The sequence below is a fragment of the Gadus macrocephalus genome, chromosome 23 (assembly GCF_031168955.1).
Source record: "Gadus macrocephalus chromosome 23, ASM3116895v1".
NCBI classification, from domain to species: Eukaryota; Metazoa; Chordata; class Actinopteri; order Gadiformes; family Gadidae; genus Gadus; species Gadus macrocephalus.
Window position 1 is genome coordinate 16,535,050 of NC_082404.1, and position 27,500 is coordinate 16,562,549.

The 27,500-nt window shown below is 47.1% G+C and overlaps 4 protein-coding genes and 1 long non-coding RNA gene across 7 annotated transcripts in view; 4 read left to right on the forward strand and 1 right to left on the reverse strand.

Moving 5' to 3' along the window:
• The window catches only part of LOC132452657 (uncharacterized), a 3,108-nt gene extending 1,237 nt beyond the window's left edge, over window positions 1-1,871 (forward strand). For both annotated transcript variants that reach the window (XR_009524444.1, XR_009524445.1), the window contains exons 5-6: window positions 1,362-1,465; window positions 1,736-1,871. This is a non-coding gene — a long non-coding RNA (uncharacterized LOC132452657). The remainder of the gene's footprint in view (window positions 1-1,361; window positions 1,466-1,735) is intronic.
• Window positions 1,872-2,460: 589 nt separating this feature from the next.
• Window positions 2,461-9,907, forward strand: LOC132452648 (lethal(3)malignant brain tumor-like protein 4). The gene is made up of 12 exons (XM_060045375.1): window positions 2,461-2,551; window positions 2,726-2,802; window positions 3,004-3,089; window positions 3,686-3,796; window positions 3,909-4,023; window positions 4,735-4,834; window positions 6,622-6,762; window positions 7,295-7,447; window positions 7,529-7,614; window positions 8,228-8,358; window positions 8,765-8,827; window positions 8,957-9,907. The coding sequence occupies exons 4-12, from the start codon at window positions 3,746-3,748 to the stop codon at window positions 9,113-9,115; spliced, it is 999 nt and encodes a 332-aa protein (XP_059901358.1). The 5' UTR covers window positions 2,461-2,551; window positions 2,726-2,802; window positions 3,004-3,089; window positions 3,686-3,745; the 3' UTR covers window positions 9,116-9,907.
• Window positions 9,908-11,070: 1,163 nt separating this feature from the next.
• On the forward strand, window positions 11,071-16,727 carry tmem200ca (transmembrane protein 200C, genome duplicate a). The gene is made up of 5 exons (XM_060045366.1): window positions 11,071-11,710; window positions 12,696-12,832; window positions 13,175-13,358; window positions 13,729-13,916; window positions 14,456-16,727. Exons 2-5 carry the CDS (start codon window positions 12,735-12,737, stop codon window positions 15,126-15,128), a joined length of 1,143 nt encoding a protein of 380 aa, XP_059901349.1. The 5' UTR covers window positions 11,071-11,710; window positions 12,696-12,734; the 3' UTR covers window positions 15,129-16,727.
• A 1,277-nt stretch (window positions 16,728-18,004) lies between these two features.
• On the reverse strand, window positions 18,005-26,185 carry zbtb14 (zinc finger and BTB domain containing 14). Of its 2 annotated transcripts, XM_060045357.1 has the most exons (10): window positions 26,014-26,183; window positions 23,707-23,896; window positions 23,203-23,373; window positions 22,677-22,772; window positions 22,372-22,509; window positions 21,835-22,076; window positions 20,923-21,008; window positions 20,357-20,496; window positions 20,136-20,231; window positions 18,005-19,172 (listed from the first exon to the last, which is right to left on the reverse strand). In XM_060045357.1, the coding sequence occupies exons 2-10, from the start codon at window positions 23,893-23,895 to the stop codon at window positions 19,020-19,022; spliced, it is 1,311 nt and encodes a 436-aa protein (XP_059901340.1). In that variant the 5' UTR covers window position 23,896; window positions 26,014-26,183; the 3' UTR covers window positions 18,005-19,019. The 2 variants fall into 2 exon arrangements, with proteins under 2 accessions (XP_059901340.1, XP_059901341.1); XM_060045358.1 differs by lacking the exon at window positions 22,372-22,509 and having other exon boundaries at window positions 26,014-26,185.
• Window positions 26,186-27,379: 1,194 nt separating this feature from the next.
• LOC132452651 (band 4.1-like protein 3) overlaps window positions 27,380-27,500 on the forward strand; it is a 6,543-nt gene continuing 6,422 nt past the window's right edge. The window contains 1 exon segment of the mRNA XM_060045379.1: window positions 27,380-27,500. This exon segment is cut by the window's right edge and continues 254 nt beyond it. The gene's annotated coding sequence lies outside the window, so the exon portion shown is untranslated.

Consider the following 27,500-nt stretch of genomic DNA (forward strand, 5'->3'; position numbering starts at 1 on the left):
CTCAGATATTTCCCGCCCTCTCATCCGGAGACACGCAAACACATAAACAAGAGCATGTTTGGGGCTGACGCATAAATGTACTCCATGTTGAACAGCGCTTTTCTAACCTATTGGCCAATCAAAGCGCACACATCCACACAGCGACGGCGGAGTCAGCCGTGCAAGGCGACAGCCAGCTCGTCAGGAGCAGTTAGGGTTAGGTTGCCTTGCTCAAGGACACTTCGACGCTCAGGCCTAAAAAAAAAAAAAGTTTGGTTCCTGTTGGTTGTCAGTTGAGGTCATGGGTAGGTAGGGGATTTATTTTATTTTTTCCAGCGGCAGAGAATGATAGGTAGGTTGTTTTCATTTAAAAACGAGAAATTCGCTCATCCTTGTACAGAATGAAGAGGTGCTGTACCAAAACGTAATTATAGTTTGCATCAAAAAAATTATTATTATTTTTTTTTATTATTTCTTTTTTATAAAGCTCATAAAATAATTTGGGTCAAAAAATAAATTGACAGGGTCGGTCGGAAACCGGAACCAAACCAATTTTTTAATTGGGCCCCAGCTAGGAGGTGTCGGGGAATCGAACCGGCAACCTTCAGGTTACCTGCCAACTCGCTCTACCTCCTGAGCTACTGTCACCCCAGTGTAGTGTTTCGATCCAGACCTTTTAGTGCAGAGAACACAGCTCACTGCTGGGAGGAGTTTGTGTCTCGTGTCTTTTAGCGATACGCCTTGTGTTTCATAGTTCCTCTTTCACCTGGAACAGGTTAATTCGATGTTTTGCAATGGGAGTGGATTCCTCCATTTCATCGAATCTTTGAACGAGACACCTTTTTATGGATTTGTTTTTGAACGACGCATCTTATAAACATGTTTGAAAACCCAAATTGTGCAATTTGGGACGATACTTGTTTGGGCGATTACATCATCAGAAGCATTCCATACAATTTGTAACAAGAATGGAATGCTCTCCGCTCTACATTGGGCCTTCCATACTGTATATCTGTATAACACGTTTTGTGTATATCTGTACTATTAAGTATTACACACAGACTATATAAGCCTTCTAAACTGTATTACAATACTATAATACACTATGACTATGACTAGTTTCGGACAGGTAAGTGTCATAAGCTTTCTCATTTGACTTTAGGTTTTAACCTCTCTCTCTCTCTCTCTCTCTCTCTCTCCTCTCTCTCTCTCTCTCTCTCTCTCTCTCTCTCTCCTCTCTCTCTCTCTCTCTCTCTCTCTCTCTCTCTCTCTCCTCTCTCTCTCTCTCTCTCTCTCTCTCTCTCTCTCTCTCTCTCTCTCTCTCTCTCTCTCTCTCTCTCTCTCTCTCTCTCTCTCTCTCTCTCTCTCTCTCTCTCTCTCAGGAGCAATGCTCCACCAATCAGACTCATGGATTCAAGGTGGGGATGAGCTGGAGGGTGTGGACCCGCTGCACCCCTCCATCTTCTGTGTGCTGTCCGTTGCCGAGGTAACCGCAGCCCCATCACCTCTCTGACAGAATCAAATCTTCAACACGGACACATTTTGCCACTTAATCTACAAATTCACGAATTCACATGCATTTTTATGCAATATGAAAATCAGTCTCTCTCTCTCTCTCTCTCTCTCCTCTCTTCTCTCTCTCTCTCTCTCTCTCTCTCTCTCTCTCTCTCTCTCTCTCTCTCGTCTCTCTCTCTCTCTCTCTCTCTCTCTCTCTCTCTCTCTCTCTCTCTCTCTCTCTCTCTCTCTCTCTCTCTAGGTGATTGGCTGCCGGCTGCGGCTCCACATCGACGGCTACTCCGAGTGCTATGACTTCTGGGTAAACGCCGACTCCCCAGATATCAGACCGGCCGGCTGGTGTCTCCGCCAAAACCACAAGCTCCACCCCCCGAAAGGTACAAGCCCCTCCCCCTTACTCAGCACCACTTCGCAAAGTACCACCCTCTTTTAGTAAGCCCCTCCCCTTATCAATATCATTACCACACTCCTGCCTCCTGATGAGTACAAGCTCCTCCCCCTTAATAAAGCCCACCCCCTTTCTAAGCCCCTCCCCTGGAAGGTACAAGTCCCGCCCCTTACCAACCTCGCCCTCTAACAGTGCGTACTACCCGTCTGTTTGTCACCTGTCTGTCTGTCTGTCTGTCTGCTGTCGGTCTGTCTGTCTGTCTAGGCTACCATGAGACAGGTTTTGATTGCAGGTCTATCTGCGGTCGACCAATAGCAAGCTGGCTCCCGAAGACCTCTTCACGATCCCTAGTCCTGTAAGTCCAGTCGCTCTTCTGTCTGTCTATCTACCCGGCCTGTCTCACGGACATCTCCGTCTCACTGTGTGTGTGTGTGTGTGTGTGTGTGTGTGTGTGTGTGTGTGTGTGTGTGTGTGTGTGTGTGTGTGTGTGTGTGTGTGTGTGTGCGCCGCGCGCGCAGCCCCCCCCCTCCCTGTTCCGGGGGGGGCTGAAGCTGGAGGCGGTGGACAGGAAGAACCCGTCTCTGGTCTGCGTGGCGACGGTCGCCGACGTCATCGACCAGCAGCGCATACTGGTGCACTTGACAACTGGGACGACTCCTACGACTACTGGTGACTCAGTCACTCACTCATGCACGCACGCAGTCGTTCACATCACTCACATACATGCACACAGTCACTCACTCTCACGCACACATCCTTACTCATGCACGCACGCACGCACGCACTCACTCCAACACTCACCTCACACAGACAGGTGTGTGACGCCATGCTGTTTGCTTCCAGGTGTGACAGCAGCAGTCCTTACATCCATCCCATCGGCTGGTGTCAGGAACAGGCCCGCCCCCTCACTGCTCCGCAAGGTAACCAAGGAAACACTTCACACACGGAAATCGCAGAAAACACAGTACACTCGTTAGTCATGGAACGCTCTGTCTGTGTGTGTGTGTGTGTGTGTGTGTGTGTGTGTGTGTGTGTGTGTGTGTGTGTGTGTGTGTGTGTGTGTGTGTGTGTGTGTGTGTGTGTGTGTGTGTGTGTGTGTGTGTGTGTGTGTGTGTGTGTAGGTCACCCCTGTCCGGAGTCCTTCCAGTGGGAGGACTATCTGGAGCAAACCAAGAGTTCAGCGGCTCCCAGTTCAGCCTTTACACCGGTACGCTCTACTGGTACTCTACTGGTACTCTCCAGTGGTAAACTCTACTGTATCTCTACTGGTAATCTACTGTCTCTCTAGTGATACACTGTACTGTATCTCTACTGGTACACTGTACTGGTAATCTACTGTCTCTCTAGTGATACACTGTACTGTATCTCTACTGGTACACTGTACTGGTAATCTACTGTCTCTCTAGTGATACACTGTACTGTATCTCTACTGGTACACTGTACTGGTAATCTACTGTCTCTCTAGTGATACACTGTACTGTATCTCTACTGGTACACTGTACTGGTAATCTACTGTCCTCTAGTGATACACTGTACTGTATCTATACTGGTCTCTGCTGTATCTCCACTGGTACACTGTACTGTATCTTTAGTGTGTCTTGACTGTATCTCTTCTGGTATGCTAACTCTGCTACTCTGCTCTGTATCTCTACTGGTCTGCACTGTATCTCTACTGATATTCTCTACTGGGTCTCCTGTATCTCTTGTGTCACCTGCTGTATCTCTACTGGGCTCTCCTCTGTCTCTATTGTTAACGACCTGCTCAGTATGTGATGAGTGACGGATGCCGTCTCCTCCAATCAGAGAGCTCCCCATGGCTTCCAGGTGGGCCACAAGCTGGAGGCGGTGGACGGGAGGAACCCCATGCTGATCCGCGTCGCCACGGTGACGGAGACGGATGCCCACAGGGTCAAGGTGACTCCCTCTCAGTGACGTCACACGTCGGACACGATCTGGTCCTCGCCCAGCGTAGCTATAACTACGCTGGTCTCTCTCCTCTCTCTCTCTCTCTCTGGTCTCTCTGTAGATCCACTACTCCGGCTGGTCGGATCAGTTTGACGTCTGGTGCGACAGCGACCTCTGTGACCTGCACCCCACAGGCTGGTGCCAGCAGACTGGACACCCGCTGGAGACACCAGCAGGTAAGACCCCTAGAGACACCAGCAGGTAGAGCTACTAGAGACACCAGCAGGTAGAGCTACTAGAGATACCAGCAGGTAAGACCCCTAGAGACACCAGCAGGTAGAGCTACTAGAGACACCAGCAGGTAGAGCTACTAGAGATACCAGCAGGTAAGACCCCTAGAGACACCAGCAGGTAGAGCTACTAGAGACACCAGCAGGTAGAGCTACTAGAGACACCAGCAAGTAAGACCCCTAGAGACACCAGCAGGTAGAGCTACTAGAGAAACCAGCAGGTAGAGCTACTAGAGACACCAGCAGGTAAGACCCCTAAAGACACCAGCAGGTAGAGCTACAAGAGACACCAGCAGGTAAGACAAGTAGAGATACCAGTAGGTAGAGCTACTAGAGACACCAGCAGGTAAGACCCCTAGAGGCACCAGCAGGTAGAGCTACTAGAGATACCAGCAGGTAAGACCCCTAAAGACACCAGCAGGTAGAGCTACTAGAGATACCAGCAGGTAAGGCTAGTAGAGACACCAGCGTAAGATTAAGAGATATAAGCAGAGCAGAATGCCACCTCCTTCTCTAAAGTGTGTGTGTGTGTGTGTGTGTGTGTGTGTGTGTGTGTGTGTGTGTGTGTGTGTGTGTGTGTGTGTGTGTGTGTGTGTGTGTGTGTGTGTGTGTGTGTGTGTGTGTGTGTGTGTGTGTGTGTGTGTGTGTGTGTGTCAGACTCCTCCCTCCGCCCCGCCCCCTCACAGGGGGTGTGTCCTACTCCCGGCTGCCGGGGAGTCGGACACATCAAAGGACCCAAATACAACGGACACCACAGGTGAGCAGAAACCCCCTCACTCACTGAGACACTCACTCACTCACTGAGACACTCACTCACTCACTGAGACACTCACTCACTCACTGAGACACTCACTCACTCACTCACTGAGACACTCACTGAGTCACTCACTGAGACACTCACTCACTCACTCACTGAGTCACTCACTCACTCACTCACTGAGACACTCACTCACTCACTCACTGAGACACTCACTCACTCACTCACTGAGACACTCACTGAGTCACTCACTGAGACACTCACTCACTCACTCACTGAGTCACTCACTCACTCACTCACTCACTGAGACACTCACTCACTCACTCACTGAGTCACTCACTCACTCACTCACTGAGTCACTCACTCACTCACTCACTGAGTCACTCACTCACTCACTCACTGAGTCACTCACTCACTCACTCACTGAGTCACTCACTCACTGAGTCACTCACTCACTCACTGAGTCACTCACTCACTCTCTCACTGAGACACTCACTCACTGAGACACTCACTCACTCACTCACTGAGACACTCACTCACTCACTCACTCACTCACTCAGACCTTCACTCACTCACTCACTCACTCAGACCTTCACTCACTCATTCACTCACTGAGTCACTCACTCACTCACTCACTGAGTCACTCACTCACTGAGTAACTCACTCACTCACTCACTCATTCACTCACTGAGTCACTCACTCACTCACTCACTCACTCACTGAGTCACTCACTCACTGAGTCACTCACTCACTGAGTCACTCACTCACTCACTCTCTCACTCACTCACTCTCTCACTGAGACACTCACTCACTGAGACACTCACTCACTCACTCACTCACTGAGACACTCACTCACTCACTCACTCACTCACTCAGACCTTCACTCACTCACTCACTCACTCACTCAGACCTTCACTCACTCATTCACTCACTGAGTCACTCACTCACTCACTCACTGAGTCACTCACTCACTGAGTAACTCACTCACTCACTCACTCATTCACTCACTGAGTCACTCACTCACTCACTCACTCACTCACTCACTCACTCACTCACTCACTGAGTCACTCACTCACTCACTCACTCACTCACTCACTCACTCACTCACTCACTGAGTCACTCACTCACTGAGTCACTCACTCACTGAGTCACTCACTCACTCACTCTCTCACTCACTCACTCTCTCACTGAGACACTCACTCACTGAGACACTCACTCACTCACTCACTCACTGAGACACTCACTCACTCACTCACTCACTCACTCACTCAGACCTTCACTCACTCACTCACTCACTCACTCAGACCTTCACTCACTCATTCACTCACTGAGTCACTCACTCACTCACTCACTGAGTCACTCACTCACTGAGTAACTCACTCACTCACTCACTCATTCACTCACTGAGTCACTCACTCACTCACTCACTCACTCACTCACTCACTCACTCACTCACTGAGTCACTCACTCACTGAGTCACTCACTCACTCACTCACTCAGACCTTCACTCACTCACTCAGACCTTCACTCACTCACTCACTCACTCACTCACTTAAGACATAATCATTTGCTTTCCTTTTTGTCTGAACACGGTCTAATAGTGTAGGGGATTCTAGTCTAGGGGTTAGTGGGTTAAGGGTAGGGTATGGTGTGGGTAGTGTTAGGGCTTTAGGTAAGGGTGTTAAGGTAATAACTAGTGTTTAGGCTCAGGTTAGTGTTGGGGTGAGGTGGTGTTAGGGTGGGGTGGTGTGAAGGGGTGGAGGTAATAACCAGTGTTTGTGTGGCAGTGCTTTCGGCTGCCCCTACTCCGACATGAATGTGCGCCGAGAGACCATCTTCCCAGACCGCCTGGCGGTGGGGGGGAGGGGCCTCACCGCAACGCCAGGCAACACAGCCTCACACCATCACCATGGAAACCAGAAGGAGGGGTAGGTACTCTCACCCACCCCCTTGTGTACGCACTCTTTAATCTCCATGGCCTCTAAACGTCATTGTTGTACACTTGTTCCCCGATATCTCTGTCATTGCCTCTTTATCTCTTTTATTTACCTCTATACATCTCTTTATTTCGCTCACTCCTCCTCTATTTATATCTCGAAATATATCTTTATATCTCTATCATCCTTCCATATATATATATAATATATATATATATATATATATATATATATATATATATATCCCTCTCTTTTCATCTCTATCTCTATATATCTATTTATCTCTCTTTATCTCTCTATCTGTATCTCTATCTCTCACCCTCTCTGTCTCTCTCTTTCTCTCTTCTTCTTCTTCTTCTTCTTCTTCTTCTTACTCCTTACTCTTCTTCTTCTTACTCTTCGTCTTACTCCTTACTCCTTACTCTTCTTCTTCTTACTCCTTACTCTTCTTCTTACTCTTCTTCTTACTCCTTACTCTTCTTCTTACTCCTTACTCCTTACTCTTCTTCTTCTTCTCCTGTAGCTGGCGGGTGCTGAGGCCTCGGGGCAGGCCTCCGGGCCGGACCTCCAGCAGCCGGGGCTTCCAGGTGAAGACGGAGCCCGGGGAGGAGCAGCCCTGTGGGGGTACGGCCAGGCTGGTGTTGGCCCTGCGGAAGCGGAGCACGGGGCTGTCCAGGTAAGCCCCCGGTCCCCGCCTCAGGCCTCGCGTCGGCGTCGGCGTTCAGACACAGGAAGTGAAACGTGGTTCTCTCCCCAGAAGTTCTGAGCCGACCAAATTCCTCCGCGTCAAAAAGGAAGAGGAAGAGATAGAGCTGACGTCATCCACCCCTTCATCAACCCCAGGTACTGGCCTGGTCAGTGTGTGTGTACTGAAACGTAGTACTGTAGTATTAGCTATAGTACTGTAGTATCATACTGTAGTAATAGTGTAGTACTGTACTGTAATACTGTGCTGTATCCTACTTCAGTATGGTAAAACAGTATAGCAGTGCAGTAATACAGCTCTGCAGTGTAGTACTGTACTGTGGTACTTTATGTTGGCTCCCTACAGACCACGCTGTACCTCCTCATCCACCCTGCAGGGTATGGCCTCGTGAGTTCTGGTCAAGGCCATCTTTATCTTATTTAATAAGAATAATGAATTATTCATTGTGTTTACGCTGCACTTTTCAAGACGGCCAAAGCGCTTAACATTATTTGCGTGCTAGCATGCGTGAGTTGAATAAAATGAATACATAAGTAAATTGCAAGCTGGAATGATACCCAGACACACAAGAGTTCAGCCTAACTGGGATCACCACGGGTTGGTTAGCGAGTTAGTGGAACATTAACCGTATTGGAGTCAGGAGTCAAAGCCCCGTCCTCTGCTCCTGCAACTATGGGAACACGACTCATTGGCTTAAGGCTCGTCTCCGTACCCACGGTGTCGTCTGTGTCTGTGACCTTTGACCCCCAGAGGCGACCAGCCTGCAGGCGCTGCACCAGTCCGTCTTCCTGTCGTCTAAAGAACTTCCTGTCCACTGCAAACTACTTCCTGGGGCGGCCGGTCTCAACGCCCACACAGTCCAGACCTGGAGCGTAACACAGGTGCACACACACACACACACACACACACACACACACACACACACACACACACACACACACACACACACACACACACACACACACACACACACACACACACACACACACACACACACACACACACACACACACGTCTCCATAGTGGTCAGATGTGTTGTGTTGAATAGCTTTACCCTTGAGTTGTGTGTAAAGTTGTTTCATTTTAAAAGGTGATGTTTACGACTGTTAAATTTGATCTTGTTTTGCTGTCTGCCTGCCTGCCGGTCTACGTGTCTGTCTGTCTGTCTGTCTGCTTGCTTGCTCGCTTGTCTGCCTGCCTTTCTATCTCTACCTGTCTGCCTACATGTCTGTCTTCGTGCTTGCCTCTGCCTGTCTGTCTGCCTGCCTACCCGTCTGTCTGCATCAGGTGTCGGAGTTCATTGAGTCCCTCCTCGGTTGTGAGGATCTGGCCAAGCGCTTCAGAGACCAGGTGAGACCATACCTGTCTGTCTGTCTCTCTGTCCGTCTGTATCAATGTCTCTCTCCCACTCACTCACTCACTCACTGACTGACTGACTGACTGACTGACTGACTGACTGACTCTCTCTTACTCTCTCAGCAGATAGATGGGCGGGCTCTTCTCCTGCTGACCCAACGAGACATCCTCAGCATCATGTCAATCAAACTGGGCCCCGCCCTAAAGATCTACACCTCCATCCTCATGTTTAAACACGCGGACAACAAGGACCAATCGGTGTGCCAGGACAAGGACGCCTGAATCTGTGAGGTCATCGCAGTCGACCCTCCACTCCTCTCTCCTTTTCTCGACGGACGTTTCGTTATTTTACAGGATTGAACCGCAACTACAACCGAACCAACACACACACACACACACACACACACACACACACACACACACACACACACACACACACACACACACACACACACACACACACACACACACACACACACACACACACACACACACACACACACACTACTACTACAACCAGGCGTTCTAGAGGATGTTACCACAGAGACATGACAAACGAACATATAATGTATTGACTATAATATATATATATATATGTGTGTGTAATATATGGATAATATGGAGATGTCGTAGACTTTTCATGGGTTTAGTTTGATCATGACACTTCAGCCCAGTCCTGATACTGGGGACCAGTAAGCCCAGGCTGGTGACCAGTCACCCACTGCTCAGGGAACCCTAAATCTTGATCTGTTTTGAACGCCCCTTTCCTGGGGGATTGTGATATTGTCTTTTAATCATCATTATCCACGACCACCAAGGGCATATATATATATATATATATATATATATATATATATATATATATATATATATATATATATATATATTTAATAGGCAGGTCACCGTTCGTTCCATATATTTAAATGTGGAATACTTTGTATTATTTGGTCAGTTGGGAACTCAGGTATTTACCTTCTACCGGTTTTAAGTCGGTTTCTACCATAAAACAAACTCTTTGTACAAGTTTATAGCGTTCCACTCTCAGACTTCTATCAATAAAGTTGTTGATTTCCAGTCATGTGTGTGTGTCTGTTCACTGCTTTAATCTCCTGAACTGGTCTGAACTGGTCTGAACTGGTCTGAACTGGTCTGAACTGGTCTGAACTGGACTCTGTATATCCTCTTCCCTTACACCCCACCACCCCTTCCCCTCCCTTAATCTCCTCAAAACACCCCTGGTACGCACTTATTGTATGTTTTAAGTCCTTGCAAATAGTACTTGGCATTGTGTAGACATTTTGGAAGATTAGGAGCATCATGTTAATGTTATTGGCAGTACTGGTGTTTTGGTCATTGTTTGGTAATTATTCGTGAAACTGCGATAGTGTTTCTCATGCAAGACATGGCAAAACAAAGTTTTGATGAGCCTATCTTTGGTATCTATCTATGGTATGTTTACTTTGAGGGTTTTAAATAAGTACAACTCTTTCGAGTCATCACAAAATGACAGAGTGTTGCCATTTCTTTAAAGATTCAAAAACAACTTTCTGTCCAAGTCTTGAGTACTATTTTCATTGTTAACATTAGCTAGATAAAAATAATCAAGTGTCATGGTTAGCATTAGCTAGATTAAATTGAACAACTGTAATTGTTATCTTTAGCTTGTTTATTTGAACTAGTGTCATTGTTACCATTAGCTAGATGCGTGTTAGCAAGTTAGAATTATGTCAAATATTTATTTACAAAGAACCATACAATAAAAACAATTGATACTTGCATTACTAATGCTAGTAGTTAAACTACTAATACTAAAAGTAAAACTATCAGTAACAGATAAAACTATTTTTCTATCATTATCTTAAATCCTAGATTTTCTTTTGTGATTCATTGCATCAACACTAACTCTACCAACTGCACATCCCAGGGGTTAGTGTGCTCAACCCTTTACTGTACGAGAGTGTAGTATAACCCTGTAGAGTTAACCTCTTGCTCTGTTTGTCACTGTCAACATAGCCCTTTCTGTCTCCATCTCTCTCGGTGACTCTCTTCCCCGATCTGTCTCTCTCTCTCTCTCTCACTTTCTCTCTCTCTGGATCTCTCTCTCTCTCTCTCTGGATCTCTCTCTCTCTCTCTCTGGATCTCTCTCTCTCTCTCTCTGGATCTCTGTCTCTCTCTGGAATTCCCTCACTATCTCTATCGTTCTGTCCCTCTCGCATTCTCTCGTTCTGTCCCTCTCGCTTTCTCTCGTTCTCTCGTTCTCTCGTTCTCTCTCTCTCTCTCTCTCTCTCTCTCTCTCTCTCTCTCTCTCTCTCTCTCTCTCTCTCTCTCTCTCTCTCTCTCTCTCTCTCTCTCTCTCTCTCTCTCTCTCTCTCTCTCTCTCTCTCTCTCTCTGGATCTCTCTCTCTCTCTGGATCTCTCTCTCACTCTGTCTCTCTCTCTCTGGATATCTCTCTCACTCCGTCTCTCTCTCTGGATCTCTCTCACTCTTGCTCTCTCTGGATCTCTCTCTCACTAATTCAGTTTAAAGAGCAAATTATTCAAATCCTGCGGATCCTAGGCTGCAGCTGTATCCTAGCAACAACACCCCAGAATCTCTAGAAAAACGACGCTGCTGACATAGCACATAGAGACAGACAGACAGACAGAGACACACAGGAAGACGGACAGACGGATAGACACACACGAGGTAAGACCGAAGCCCCCCCCCCCCCCCCCCCCCCACACTGAGCGGTTTGCTGTTGCAGCAGACGAGCTACTGCACAGAGGAGGAGACGAGGAGAAGGGAGGAGGAGGAGAGGAGGAGACGAGGAGGAGAAGGAGGAGAGGAAGGAGAGGAGGAGGAGGAGCTAAGGATGAAGATGATAACTGTTCTTTCAGGTACTTTTACTATTATGCTATCTGCTACTAAGTATTAATGTTACCATTAAACTATCATTAGTAATTTACCATTATGCTATCATTAGTGTTGATGTTACTGTCATTATATTATTAATATTAAAGCATTACCGTCATACTATTAGTATTAGTATTGTTACCATACTATAATACTGTTATACTATTGCTGTGTCGGCCATTAGATATGAATAACATTGACTATTTCTAAAATGTACTGCTACTAATATTACTTGTACTTATTAATGATACTACATTAAGTAGTATGACTATTATTGATGCTATTCCTGTAGGCATCACAATCCTGATTACTTATGGTATTTATATTGTTTGTATATATATATTATATTATTAATAATATATATTACTATTAAAATATTACTGTTGAGGCTGTTTGTTACAAAGTACGTTCTTTTAACTCTTACTAATCAGATACACGTTTAATGTTAGTTAGAGTGCTAGAGGCTAACTAGAGGCTGTAACTAGAGGCTAACTAGAGGCTGTAACTAGAGGCTTACTAGAGGCTGTAACTATAAGCTGTAACTAGAGGCTAACTAGAGGCTGTAAGTATAAGCTGTAACTAGAGGCTAACTAGAGGCTGTAAGTATAAGCTGTAACTAGAGGCTAACTAGAGACTGTAACTAGAGGCTAACTAGAGACGGTAACTAGAGGCTAACTAGAGGCTGTAACTAGTGGCTGTAACTAGAGGCTGTAACTAGAGACTGTAACTAGAGGCTAACTAGAGGCTGTAACTAGAGGCTAACTAGAGGCTAACTAGAGGCTGTAACTAAGGATTACAGACTGTAACTAGAGGCTAACTAGAGACTGTAACTAGAGGCTTACTAGAGGCTGTAACTAAGGATTAGAGACTGTAACTATAGCCTGTGATAACTAGCATCTCGGACATGGGAGAACTGTCACGTGTACACATCAGAACAAGTGTGCCATCCTTCTCTACCTTCCTCTGGAGGGCTGACCGACTGAGGCCCCTCCGGATTGGTCCGTGGGGATGATTGCCACTGGAGGGATCCTCCGTATCAACGCCAGGCGCCAGGCTTCTCTTCACTCTGACACCAACCCTAAACCCCGCAAGAGGAAGAAGAGGAGGTACGCCGGGAACCAGCGTAGCACCAAACACTTTCAATAACGAATCATTTATTAGTTCATCTTCATTACATTTACTGTGACTGTTGTGATGATAATGATGCTATGAGGAGGATGATGATGATGATGATTCTATGAGATGATGATGATGATGATGATGATTATTCTATGAGATGATGATTCTATGAGATGATGATGATGATGATGATTCTATGAAATGATGATGATGATGATTCTATGAGATGATGATGATGATGCCATGAGGATGATGATGATGATTCTATGAGATGACGATGACGATGACGATGACGATGACGATGATGATGATGATGATGTTGTGTGTAGGCGTAACGAGGTGGTGGTGGTGAAAGGGAAGCTCCACCTCTGTTCGGCCACTGGACTGGTGGCCGCCCTGGGCCTCCTCATCCTACTGGTTGGCATGGCGATGTCCATCCTGGGGTACTGGTACCGTGACGACCTCTACCTCAGCGACCCCGGGGGCGCCGGCCTGACCGTTGCAACGCCTCAGGTGGTCCTCAGATCATCATGAATAACTCTGAATTGTAATGAACAGTGAGGTCCTAATTCATCGTTAGATCATCATGAATAACTCTGAATTGTGATGAACAGTGTGGTCCTAATTCATCGTTAGATCATCATGAATAATTCAATCTTAACGAGTAGTGGACCTAATTCAACGTTCGATCATCATGAATAATTCAATCTTAAAGAATAGGGAGATCCTAATTAATGTTTTGATGAAGTAAGTAATGTTTGATATGTTTAGTTCTGTAATGCGTGTCTCCATGGTAACAGAACACTATAAGTGTCTCCATGGGGGCTGAACACTGTAATAATGTTTCGTCTCCATGGTAACAGTACTTCTCTGAACACTACAGGAAGAATCAGAGGGCGGAGAAAATGGAGGAGGTCAGAAGGGAGAGATGGATGAAGGACGAGGAGGAGGAAACTTTCTCATTAACAGAACTGAATTCGTTAACAGAACTCAATTCGTTAATAGAACTCAATACGTTAACGGTACTGAACAAACTCCACCAGAGGGCTTCCTACAAGAGCTCCTCAACAGGTGAATACACACACACACACACACACACACACACACACACACACACACACACACACACACACACACACACACACACACACACACACACACACACACACACACACACACACACACACACACACACACACACACACACACACACACACACACACACACACACACACACACCCAGAAGAGGAAACAGGTCTAGAGGGTGGACAGGAGGTCAAGATGAGACCTATAGGGTTTAAAGGAGGTCTAGAGGTTTAGAACAAGCCGAGAGGAGGTCTGGAGAAAATATAGACTTGGTGTATGAGGGGTCTAGAGGAGGTCTAGAGTTCTAGAGGAGGTCTAAAGGAGGTCTATAGGTCTAGAATAGATCTTTAGGTCTAGAGGAGGTCTTTAGGTCTAGCGAAGGTCAAGAGGAGGTCCAGAGGTCAAGAAGTCGAGAGGAGGTCGAGATTCAAAACCATTTTTTCAACAGGGCCAGTGTCCTTCGTCTCCCTGGGTCTTTGGCTAAAGCCGGTCCGATATGAACGGGCGTGTGTGTTCCTCCCCAGGTACCTGTACTCAGACAGGATGAAGGTGGTCGGGCCGCTCATCATGGGCGTGGGGATCTTCCTCTTCATCTGCGCCAACGCCGTCCTCCACGAGGAGCGCGACAAGAAGACCAAAGTAATCAACCTCCGAGACATCTACTCCACGGTGATCGACCTGCACTCGCTACGCAAGCCCCCGGCTGAGCCCTGCTCCTCTGCCGACCCCCCCACCGGACCCTCCAACTACCTCCATCCTGCCTCCCTATTGGCTAAGAAGGGAGAAGGAGGTGAGGAGGAGGAGGGGGAGGAGAGGAACTGTGTGTTCACCATCTACCAGGAGAAGCCCCTGGCGGCTCCTCCCTTAAGCCACGTGTACTCTTGGACCTCTTTCACGCTGCCCAACACAGGGACCCCTGCCGGCCACTCTGCCCAGCCCAGGAGGCTGTCTGCTGGGGCCTCCACTGGGGCCTTCACCCAGCCCAGGAGGCTGTCTGCTGGGGCCTCCACCCAGCCCAGGAGGCTGTCTGCTGAGGCCTCCACCCAGCCCAGGAGGCTGTCTGCTGGGGCCTCCACCCAGCCCAGGAGGCTGTCTGCTGGGGCCTCCACCCAGCCCAGGAGGCTGTCTGCTGAGGCCTCCGCTGGGGCCTCCACCCAGCCCAGGAGGCTGTCTGCTGGGGCCTCCACCCACCCGTAGCATCCAGCTGGGTTTCTCCCATAACTAAAAGATCTTCCGGGAATAATCGAAGGGAAGCTTCTCAAAACCATTATGCCTTCACACAGACCAGACCGCTGGCTCCCATGAACTGCCACTCTGCTTCTCCCCCCTCCCCCCCCCCCCCGCAGACGCATCGACGCTAATGGACTGGTCCAACGCTCCCCAAGTCCCCCAGATTGTATACGGGATATACCAAGATCAGATGAGGGGGAGACGACCTTCGACCTCCCGTCAGACTCAAGCTGGGACGGCCAGGAGGAGGGACACAGCTACCGTACATCAAAGCTAAAATTAAAATCCAAAACTTCCTGTAGCTATCCACAGGAACAGGAAGTAGAGGAAGTCACCTGAGCCTGAGATGATGTCACCCCACACAAGGTCATCCAGCCTGGTCTAGGCTAAAGGCACAATCTAGTTCATGAGCGTCAACGACAACTTCCACCCTGCTTTAAACTAAAGAAAACCACGTAGCATTGCACAAATGAACACTCTATATCAGGGGTCTCAATCTCAACTTACCTGGGGGCCGCTGGAGGTAGAGTCTGGGTCAGGCTGGGCCGCATCAAGTATTCCACAAAAAAAAGGAGCACAACTGACACAATCTAAGTTAATGATCGGGTAATAATTAGATCACGTAGGCTATGTGATCGCTGACAACAGGGGATATTTCATAGTGGTTGGTGGAGAACCGGGACATTTTAGCGTCCTTTGGCTTTTGTCGGGACTCAGGACACGCAACTCAAAATTGGGACTGTCCCGGCAAAACCGGGACATCTGGTCACCCTATCACAAGTGATAAAAAAGCGTGGCAAGCGACTCAGCAAATATGTGTGTTTGACAACAACGCGTGGGCCGCACTAACACTAAACTTTGATGTCAAGTAGGGGGCCACAAAATATCATCCCGCGGGCCTCAATTGGCCCCTGGGCCGCGAGTTTGAGACCCCTGCTCTATATGATATAAAAATATTGATAACATTGTTGAGGTGTCCGCAAAGAACTCTTGCTCTCGCAAATCTTACCATCAAGGCACAATGCACCTGATCAATCAATAATCATTTCACCTGATCAATCAATGCACAATACACTTTGGGATGAATCAATGGACAACACGACTCCTGATAAATTAATAACTAATACACCTCCTGATCAATATTCAATAACTTCCTGATCAACCAAAAATCAATACACTTCCTGATGAATCAAAGCACACTACACCTCCTGATCAATCAATAATCAGTACACTTCCTGATCAATCAAAGCACAATACACCTAATCAATCTAAACACACAATAAACCTGTCCCTATGTTACCTGTCCACCTGTGACCTGTGTACCTGTCTTTTACCTGTTTGTACCCGTCTCCCTGTCTGTTACCAGTCTGTTACCCCTGTTACCCTTTTACCTGTCTCTCTGTTAACTGGTGTTAACAGAGCACACCTTCAAACACCCTCAAACTACAACATGACCTGCTAGCCCCAACCTTTGCTGCAGCATAATGACCCTATGCACATGAATCATGCACATGAATGAACAGAGAGCCGGGTGCATTCCATGAGAAATAAAGTACTTAACATGTCCTAATGAGTGTTTATTTTGAACTAGAATAAATAAACAATAGGAATTGAACCAGCGGCCATCTGATCACAGACCAGCTCAGCCACACTCCAGCGCTAGTGATCCACCACCACCACCAGTGGGGCTGTTGCTGGTTCCAGGTCAGTTCCAGTTGGTTCCTTCACCGGTCAGGGCCCAACTTATGTTTCCATCTAGACTGGGTGGCCCCGCCCATTCTGCCGGCGATTTGAGCTCAGTCTGGTAGTAGCCAGACTAGTTTCCATCATCTTTGAAACCCTTTTGAAGTAGAATTGTACATGTAAGGGATTACATTACCCGGAACGCCAGGAAACCGTTCTCCTGAGTCTACTTACGTGAACTGTTGGGACGGTCCAACCGGTTATGTGGATATCCAGCAGTGCATGTAAACACCATCAGGTGCCCAATGACGGTGCATGTGAACACCATCAGGTACCCAATGACGGTGCATGTAAACACCATCAGGTGCCCAATGACGGTGCATGTAAACACCATCAGGTACCCAATGACGGTGCATGTAAACACCATCAGGTACCCAATGACGGTGCATGTGAACACCATCAGGTACCAAATGATGGTGCATGTGAACACCATCAGGTGCCCAATGATGGTGCATGTGAACACCATCAGGTACCAAATGACGGTGCATGTTAACACCATCAGGTGCCCAATGACGGTGCATGTAAACACCATCAGGTACCAAATGACGGTCCATGTGAACACCATCAGGTGCCCAATGACGGTGCATGTAAACACCATCAGGGACCCAATGACAGGAGGGCAGGACCTCAGGCTGTTGGCTCTCTACTTTCGCTCTGACTCAGTTGTAATATGTTAATTTAGGAGTTTTTCTCAGAGACAAACTAACCAATCAGACCACTTGACTCACTATCATCAGAGCAACATCTTTGGGCGGAGGAGAGGAGAGAAGGGTGGAGGAGAGGAGAGCAGATTCGGATGGAGGAGAGGACCATTGGGTGGGGAACAGCTTTGGGTGGAGGAGAGAACCAGGCGACTTGATGGGGTCATCGTATTGTTCACCCTGTTATGCTGATCTTTATAAAGGTCTTCACTAATATAATTATAAGTATTATTAATAACGTTTAATTGTTACAAGAACAACGCTGAAGAATGAAATTAAACATATATTATAAATGATTTGAACTGCTAAATTGAATGATCGATTAATCAATATATATTTCATCATACATCTATAAATAACAGATAAATGAAGGAGGGATGAATTAAGTCTTCCACACTCTCAATGTTAAAAATCGTTTATAATGTGAAGATTCATAGTACATAAAAATGATTGAATGTCCAGAGAAACTACAAAATAGATCTTCATGAGCCGTCCCACCGAGGTCACGCGGAGGTCACGCGGAGGTCCAACACAGGTCAGTCTCCCCCTCCGGAAAAGTTCTAAATTAATTTTTAACTTCAGAGGTCATTGTTTCCATGGAGACGCCTGGGGGTCCTGTTACTGCGGAGACGCCTGGGGTTACCATGGAGATGAGAGGATGTCGATCATACAGGTCTTCCCCGCCGGTCACCGTGACAACGGCCCGGTCACCCTCGGCTCCGGGGCAACGGGTGCGGTGACACAGCGGTTTAAAGGTTTCTACCGGTAGCCTAGCAACAGCACAATCATCACTTCAGTCAGTGTGCTAGGGTCCTGGTTCTGGTGGTCCGGTCCGGTGGGTGGGGTGGTCTCCTGGTTCTGGAGGTCTGGTCTCGGGGATCCTGACTGGGGGGTGGATCTGGTGGTCTGGTCTGGGGGTGTGGTTCTGTGTCTCTGGGGGGGTGCGTGGTTCTTGGGGTCTTGGGGGTGGTGTGGTTCTGGGGGTCTGGTGTGGTTCTATGGGTCTGGGGGGTTGGTTCTGTGCGTCTGGTTCTGGGGGGGTGGTATGGTCTAGGGGTGTGGTTCTGGGGGGTCTTGAGGTGGTATGGTCTAGGGGTGTGGTTCTGCGGGTCTTGAGGTGGTATGGTCTAGGGGTGTGGCTCTGGGGGTCTCAGGTCTGGGGGGTGGTATGGTCTAGGGGTGTGGTTCTGGGGGTCTTGAGGTGGTATGGTCTAGGGGTGTGGTTCTGGGGGTCTTGAGGTGGTATGGTCTAGGGGTGTGGTTCTGGGGGTCTTGAGGTGGTATGGTCTAGGGGTGTGGCTCTGGGGGTCTCAGGTCTGGGGGGTGGTATGGTCTAGGGGTGTGGTTCTGGGGGTCTTGAGGTGGTATGGTCTAGGGGTGTGGCTCTGGGGGTCTCAGGTCTGGGGGTGCTCTGCTAGGAACAGGCGATGTTGTCTAGCTGGTGCTCGGCCTCGGCCGCCATGGCAGCGGCCTGCAGGGTCTCCGTCTCCGTCTGCAGCCCCCCCGACGACGACAGCTGCTTCCTCTCACTGTGCATGTTGTTCTCATGGCGCTTCAGGTCCGACGCCTGCACACACACACACACACGCACAGGGACAGGGACACGCACACAGGGACACGCACACACACACACACGCACAGGGACACGCACACAGGGACACGCACACACACACACACACAGGGACACGCACACACACACACACACACGCACAGGGACACGCACACAGGGACACGCACACACACACACACAGGGACACGCACACACACACACACGCACAGGGACACGCACACAGGGACACGCACACACACACACACAGGGACACGCACACACACACACACACACGCACAGGGACACGCACACAGGGACACGCACACACACACACACAGGGACACGCACACAGGGACACGCACACACACACGCACAGGGACACGCACACAGGGACACGCACACACACACACAGGGACACGCACACATACACACACAGGGACACGCACACAGGGACACGCACACACACACACAGGGACACGCACACATACACACACAGGGACACGCACACACACACACACACACACACACACCTTAGTAACCTAGCAGAGTAATATAGTAGTAGTAGTAGTAACTTAGTAGACCAAAAATAGTAATATAGTATTAGCAGTAGTAGGCAGTAAACCTAGTATAGTGGTACCTTAGTGAACTTAGTAGTAGTATAGAGGTGGTTTAGTAGAAGTACTATAGTATTGGTATCTTGTACCTAGAACAGTGGTTCAGTAGTATAGTGGTACCTTAGTGAACCTAGTATAGAAGTACTATAGTAGTGGTATCTTGTACCTAGTACAGTGGTTCAGTAGTATAGTGGTACCATAATATAGAAGTATTATAGAGGTGGTTTAGTAGACGTACTACAGTAGTGGTATCTTGTACATAGTACAGCGGTTCAGTAGTATAGTGGTACCTTAGTGAACCTAGTATAGCAGTACTACAGTAGTGGTATCTTGTACCTAGTACAGCGGTTCAGTAGTATAGTGGTACCTTAGCGAAGGCCTTGGTGCAGGAGGAGCAGACGAAGGGCTTCTCTCCACGGTGTCGCCTCTCGTGGTCCTTCAGGTGGGACTTGTGTTTAAAGGCCTGGAGAGAGGAGAGCAGAGTCAGACTGACGTGGAAGAAGAAGATCAACAACAACAAGAACTACAACTAGGGAGAAGAACAAGAACAAGTCTGAGGAAGAGGAGGAAGAGGAAGGGAGGAGCCACCTTGTCACACATCTGACAGGCGAAGGGCCTCTCGTTGCTATGGACGCGCTCGTGTTTCTTCAGGTCCGGCGCTCTGATGAAGGACTTCCCGCAGACGTCACAGCGGTACGGTTTGAACCCAGTGTGGATCTTTAGATGTTCTGGAACACACAAATAGTAGGAATAAAGTAGTGAATATGAGATTATTATCATGTGATTGCCTTTCAGGTGGGCATGGCCATAGTATGGTCATGTGATTGCCTTTCAGATGGGCGTGGTCATGTAGTTATAATCATGTGATTATTGTCATGTGATTAAGGTCATGTGATTACCTTTCAGATGGGTGCAGTCATGACTCATGTTATGGTCATGTGATTACCTTTCAGATGGGCGTGGTCATGTAATTATAATCATGTGATCAAGGTCATGTGATTACCTTTCAGATGGGTGCGGCCATGTTATGGTCATGTGATTACCTTTCAGATGGGCGTGGTCATGTAATTATAATCATGTGATTGTTGTCATGTGATTGTTGTCAGGTGATTACCTTTCAGGTGGGTGCGGTCATGTAATGGTCAGGTGATTACCTTTCAGGTGGGCGTGGGTGGTGAAGGCTTTGCTGCAGATCTCGCAGACGAACGGCCTATCGGCTGAGTGGAGCTTTTCATGTTTCCTGAGGATGAAGAGAACACATTTTAGAAGATTAAAAAAAAAATTGGTAACCTTTTAATCAACCATTACACACATTTAAACACACGTTTAGAAAGGTCAAGGTAGCCTTTAACACAGCAAATGTCATTTAAATCACACTTTAAGACGATAAAACAAACATCAGTACACTCTGGTGGCTGGGAGCATGAACTGCCATGGCTTTTGACCGTCAGAACACGTTGTTGTGTTCATGATATAGTGCACTACATAGCGAACAAACAAACGAGAATTCGGACACTACGCTGAACATTCCTAAACGTCATTTGCGTCAGTAAATGCGCCGGGTATTTGTGTGACGCAGACAGCTGCGCCCACGTAAACAAACCGGGCACTCACGAGGAAAGCTGGAGGTTGTATTGATGTTGACTGTTACACTTCCATGATCAAGTTTTTTTAAATTAATTTTGGATGTTAAATTTTCTATGTTAAATCCCAAACAAATTGTTGACATTTAAAACGTTGAGACTCCATCATGAAATGTAGTCGTTTCCGTTGTTATTCAGCTTCTTCTCCTCCGGAAAAACACGACCGCATTGCATTGTGGTATACGGGATTAACATGCAGGGAACATCGTATGCACACTCAAATTTTGGGTATTTTAAGTCCACTAAATAGTGCATGAAATAAACCACTGAGAATTCGAACACCACTACAATATGGCGAGCACCCTATATAGTGCACTACATCCGTGATAGGGAACAATTTCGAACACAGCTAGTGTGTTTAGCTGTTAGTTAGCTCGCTGGTTAGCTTGTTGGTAAGCTTGTAGGTTAGCGCTGATTAGCTACCTGAGCCGGTTCTCGTCCAGGAAGGTCTTCCCACACACATGGCAGGCGAGCTGCTCTCGGTGTCCGTACAGTAGATATTCAAACTTCATGTCCGTCGTGGCCGTCGACCAACCGGGAGCCTGCCCATCCTTCACCTCCCCTATGCTGTCGGCGAATGACAGCGTCTGGGTGGTGTGATGCCCCGCCCCTAACTCTTTAGGCTCCGTCTCCATCTCCGACCCATCCTGGTCATAACAAGAAACCTAAGAGGCAAGGAGGAGAGGAGGTCATACCAAGGCACCAAGGAGATGAGGAGAGGAGACAAGGTCACAACAAGACACCAAGGAGATGAGGAGATGATGAGGTCTTAACAAGACACCAAGGGGATGAGGAGAGGAGGCAAGGTCACAACAAGACACCAAGGAGATGACGAGAAGAGGGCATAACAAGACACCAAGGAGATGAGGAGAGGAGGCAAGGTCATAACATGACTCCAAGGAGAGGTGATAGGAGTGTACAGTGCGGCCCCTCTCGACAGGTGTGTTTGTGTGTGTGTACCTTGTGTACATCCTCTGTGGCGAGCTCTTTCAGAATAAGAGCCTCTTGGACACGGAGGGCAGAGTTGGGCGATTTCTCTAGCTCCTGATTGGCTGAGGAGTCCAGGTCATCGGTGGCAGATGGTTCATCCCCAAGAACCTGCACCCGACACACACACACTCACTGTAGTGTGTGTGTGTGTGTGTGTGTGTGTGTGTGTGTGTGTGTGTGTGTGTGTGTGTGTGTGTGTGTGTGTGTGTGTGTGTGTGTGTGTGTGTGTGTGTGTGTGTGTGTGTGTGTGTGTGTGTGTGTGTGTGTGTGTGTACCTCTGCATCGGGAGGTAGCTGAGCTTCAGGCGGGAGGGCCATCTTAACGATGTCATACGGGAACTTATCTTTCTCCTCCGACGTCACATCTCGTTTCTGGAGGACGTATTTAGCCGTTACACCAACTTCCCCACACAAACACATCAACTGCATCCGAACCAGTCGACTGATTTCTGACCTACTATCAGTACACAAGCCAACAAAAGGTTAAAGGTTACCTGTTGTGTGAGCTACTAAGTGACCTTTTATATGTGACCTGTTTAAGGTGTGTGTGCGCGTGGGTGTTACCTGTTAAAGGTGTGTGTGTCTGTGTGCGTGTGTCCTGTTAAAGGTGTGTGTGTGACCTGTTAAAGGTGTGTGTGTGTGTGACATTTTGAAGTTGTGTGTGTGTCATGTTACAGGTATGTCTGTGTTACCTGTTAAAGGTGTGTGTGACCTGTTGAACGTGTGTGTGAGCCCTATTAAAAGTAAGTCAGTGTGTGTGTGTGTGTGTGTGTGTGTGTGTGTGCGCGTGCGTGAGACTGACCTGGGAGCAGAGCTTGTCGAGGAAGCGGATCCCGAGAATCTGCCCGGAGGACATCATGAGGTTGACGTCCCTCTTCTTGATGGAGATCTTGGAGGTGTACATGTAGTTCAGCACCTCCTCGAAGATGTCCGAGCGGATGAAGTCGATCTCGATCACCGACGAGTTGTCCACCTGGTGTGTGACACACACACACACACACACACACACACACACACACACACACACACACACACACACACACACACACACACACACACACACACACACACACACACACACACACACACACACACACACACACACACAGGAATCAGTGCGTGCGTCATAGTACGGAGTAGTGCGTACGAGGATGGTAAAGTGTTAATCCATGGTGCGAGTATGGAAGAGGATGATGATGATTACATGTTACTCAAAGATGTGAGATAGGATGAGGAAGAGGTAATACTCCATGCTGGGAGGCGCATGGAGGATGAGGATGATGAGGTCATACTCCCGGGTGCGTACCTCGTGTTTCTTGAAGAGTTTCTTGAAGTAGTTGGAGCAGGCGGCGAGGACGCAGCGATGCGCGCGGAACTTGACGTCCTCCACCACCACGGCGATGTCGCAGTGCTCCCCCTCCAGCCGCTGCTCGTTGAGCAGCTTCAGGAACACACTCTTATGGTCCTCGTCCACGTACTTTACCGTCTCCGCCATCCTGCACACACCGCCGTACCACTTATTACTGCGTTCTACTGTCTAACTACAGTCAGACTAAATACCGTAGAACTAGTCTCAATACAGTACTACTACGGTCTAACTAACGTCAAACTAAATACCGTATAACTAGTCTCAATACAGTACTACTGTCTAACTAACGTCAAATTAAATACAACATGACTAATACATTCACAATACAGTGTTCTACTATCTAACTACTGTCAGACTAAATACAGTCAAGCTAATACAGTCAGTATTCTACCATCTAACTAGTGTTCAACTAGATACAGTTTTAACTACACTCTCAATGAAGTATTCTACTGGCTAACTACAGTTGAACTAAATACAGTCTACCTACAGTCCAACTAACTACTGTATTACTAACTAGACAGTAACTAGTCGTCTCCAACAGTATAATTACAGTATTACTACTGTCCAACTACGGCCTAACTAAATACAGTACAACTACAGTCAAACAAAATGCAGTATAATTACAGTCTCAATTCAGTATTACTACTGTCTTACTCGAGTCAAACTAAATACAGTAGAACTACAGTCGGCCAAACACACTACAGTTTAACTACTGCCTAGCTAGTCCAACTGACTACTATATAACTACCGTTGAACTACAGTCCAGCTCACTACAGTATAACTAATATGTAGCTACAGTCCTACTTACTACAGTATAACTACTATCTATGGGCCGTATGTCTTCTGTGTATGGAAGGAATGTATGAATGGAGGGGGCAGAGGAGGAGGGGCTTATTTTGGTTAACTGATTTGGCTAGTTAACTTTAACATGTCAACTCACGGCCCTCTGACTCTGCCTGCTAGTAACATCTAGCCAACCTAAAACCGATCTAGGCCACTTACAACTGATGTAGCCGACCTAAAACTGATGTAGCAAATTTAAAACTGATGTAGCCCACCTTAAAACTGTACAGATTGCTAATTTAAAACTGAACCAGCTGGTTTATTTAAAACTGAAGGGCTCGCTCACAAAAAAGGCAAGGGCTAGCTAACTTCAATTCAATTTCACTAGTATAACTATCTACAGATAATACTAACCCCCCAGCTTTTAATACTAGCCCTACAGCCAATACATCATACAGCTAATAAGACTAGTCTGACTGATAGTAATACCAGTCGTACAGCTAAGTCATAGAGCTAATAATATTAGTTCTTACAGCTAATACTAGCCCTACAGCAAGTAATAGTAGTACTACATCGAATGATAGCATCCTACAGCTAATAAAATACCATTTAGCTAGTGATAGTCATGAAGCTAATAATACTAGTCATACAACTAGTAATACTAGTCCTACAGCTAGTAATACTAGTCCTACAGCTAGCAATACTAGTCATACAGCTAGCAATACTAGTCATACAGCTAGCAATACTAGTCATACAGCTAGTAATACTAGGCCTACAGCCTACTAGTGCTACAGTGATAATAACAGATCTAATAATAAGCATAGTTAGCTATACTAGTTCCAGTGGTGACACAGTACGACTCATGCATCTTAATTCTCCTTTCATCCACGTTTTGTATATAAACACACGTATAAATATACACATAATATATATATTTATCTATATATATATTTTAAAAGAGAGACCCTTGAAACAGGTATAGCTCTATGTATCTAATTGAGTGTAGGTCTATATATAATACATGTAGGGGTCGTTTGGCAGGTTAAAAACACTATTTTACACACTGGTTCTCTCCAACATGGCGACACCGACTATCTCGTCCTTATATATTATACCAAGATGGCGGTATGCCAACATTTAGTGTGCTTCAGTGGGTTGGTGATTCCAGAGGAACGCAAACCAGTAGGTACTGGGCTTACGTTCACCCCTAACAGCTTTAAGACCCGAGCACATGCAGAAGCGACTGCTCGGCACCGCTCGGGACCGGGCACCAGCAGCTCGCGGTTCAGCAGCTCTTTATATAGCGGCTACAGGGCACGCGAGCAGCGCCGCCGCGGCCTCGGTAACGAGAGAAGCTCGAGCAGCCATGAACGACCGCGGCTCGAGAGCGCGCAGCATCCCGGGAACCGGGTTGAAATAACGCGCAGAGACATCGCCGGAGTGCCCGCGTGGGTTCCTTACCTCCAGACCGGCGGTGTGATTAACGTTCGGAGGGTTTTTTGATCGCGAGCGTCTGTGAAATAAGAAATCCACGAGTCTTGTTGTTATGCTGAGCACGAGCATACAGCTGAAGGCCGCGCTTTGCGCTAGCACGTCATGCGCAGGAGCACGCACACAAGAACGCCAATTGATCATGCGCGTACGTCGCTGTACGTCATGAATCCGGGCCGCGCTACGCTGGTGGCGTAACCGCGTTGTTTGGACGGGGCGTTACGTACGTTACGTAAATGACGTACGTGACGTAGGGTGAGGCGCGGAGTTGACGCGCGTGAGTGGACCGGGGCACTACTGTCACGAGCAGGAGGAAAATGAGCGCGAGGGAGAGGCCAGCACGCGGAGCCGGTGCCATCGGCGTTGCGCGTACCTGTACACACACACACACACACACACACACACACACACACACACACACACACACACACACACACACACACACACACACACACACACACACACACACACGTGTGAAAGGAATGGATGAGAGGGTTAACTATTTGTTTTATTTAATATTTATATATTTTTAATGAATCTGTTATATATTATAATAGATGATTTACTTATAGGTTTACTTACCCTACGCTTATCGTAAGAAAACGTCAAAAAAGTCACTTTTCACTTTTTTTTTCTGTACACTTGATATTACCGTTTATTATATCTTGTAATATTAAATTATATTAGATATTTATTATTATATAACGTAGTATTATTAAATATTACATATAATGATAGTATCTAATGCAATATTATATAATATAATATTATGTTGTGTTGTATTCTATTTCATTCGATTCTATTTTAGGTCTATTAGTAGTAGATTAATAAAGTAGGTCTACATTTGTACATTTGTACATTATGTATCCCCACATCACGACTCACTACAATGGGTGCCCGGTCTTCAGCTGTTCAGCACCCAGGCTCTGGAACTCCCTCCCCCCACACATAAAACAGTCAGACACCATTACAACCTTCAAGTCACAACTCAAAACTCACCTGTTCAAACTCGCACACAACGTCTAACTGATCACTGTTTTGATTGTTTGTTTGTTTTGTTTTGTCTTGTTTTTGCTTTATTTATTTTTTATTTATTATGTTTATTTTTTATTTATTTTTTTTCCACAATGTCTTGTTTTTTTAAACGATTTATGATGACTATATGCTCTGTAAGGTGACCTTGGGTATCTTGAAAGGCGCCTCTAAATTAAATGTATTATTATTATTATTATTTAATCTCTGTATTGCTGGCGGTGATTGACAGAAACCTCAGCCACTCTCAGTTCTTACAAGGTGGGGGCGGGGCTTGATATCGACACATGTGGGGACGTGCCCGTGAGCGCGCGACAATAACAGATTAAACCCCTTTCAGATTAAAAGCTTTTTGAAGGCAGACTGGGTTCAAAATGGAAGGGAAATCCACTCGTTTGAAGATAATTCTACCAATGCTAAATAAC

Coding starts and splice junctions, on each gene's coding strand:
- LOC132452648 (XM_060045375.1), top strand. CDS start 3,746: ATGCTGATCCGCGTCGCCACGGTGACGGAGACGGATGCCCACAGGGTC. Junction 4,835..6,621: donor AAATACAACGGACACCACAG/GTGAGCAGAAAC, acceptor TTTGTGTGGCAG/TGCTTTCGGCTGCCCCTACT. Junction 8,828..8,956: donor CCAAGCGCTTCAGAGACCAG/GTGAGACCATAC, acceptor TTACTCTCTCAG/CAGATAGATGGGCGGGCTCT.
- tmem200ca (XM_060045366.1), top strand. CDS start 12,735: ATGATTGCCACTGGAGGGATCCTCCGTATCAACGCCAGGCGCCAGGCT. Junction 12,833..13,174: donor CGCAAGAGGAAGAAGAGGAG/GTACGCCGGGAA, acceptor TGTTGTGTGTAG/GCGTAACGAGGTGGTGGTGG. Junction 13,917..14,455: donor CTACAAGAGCTCCTCAACAG/GTGAATACACAC, acceptor GTTCCTCCCCAG/GTACCTGTACTCAGACAGGA.
- zbtb14 (XM_060045357.1), bottom strand. CDS start 23,895: ATGGCGGAGACGGTAAAGTACGTGGACGAGGACCATAAGAGTGTGTTC. Junction 21,009..21,834: donor CTGGACGAGAACCGGCTCAG/GTAGCTAATCAG, acceptor CTTCATCCTCAG/GAAACATGAAAAGCTCCACT. Junction 19,173..20,135: donor GCACCAAGGCCTTCGCTAAG/GTACCACTATAC, acceptor GTGTGTGTGCAG/GCGTCGGACCTGAAGCGCCA.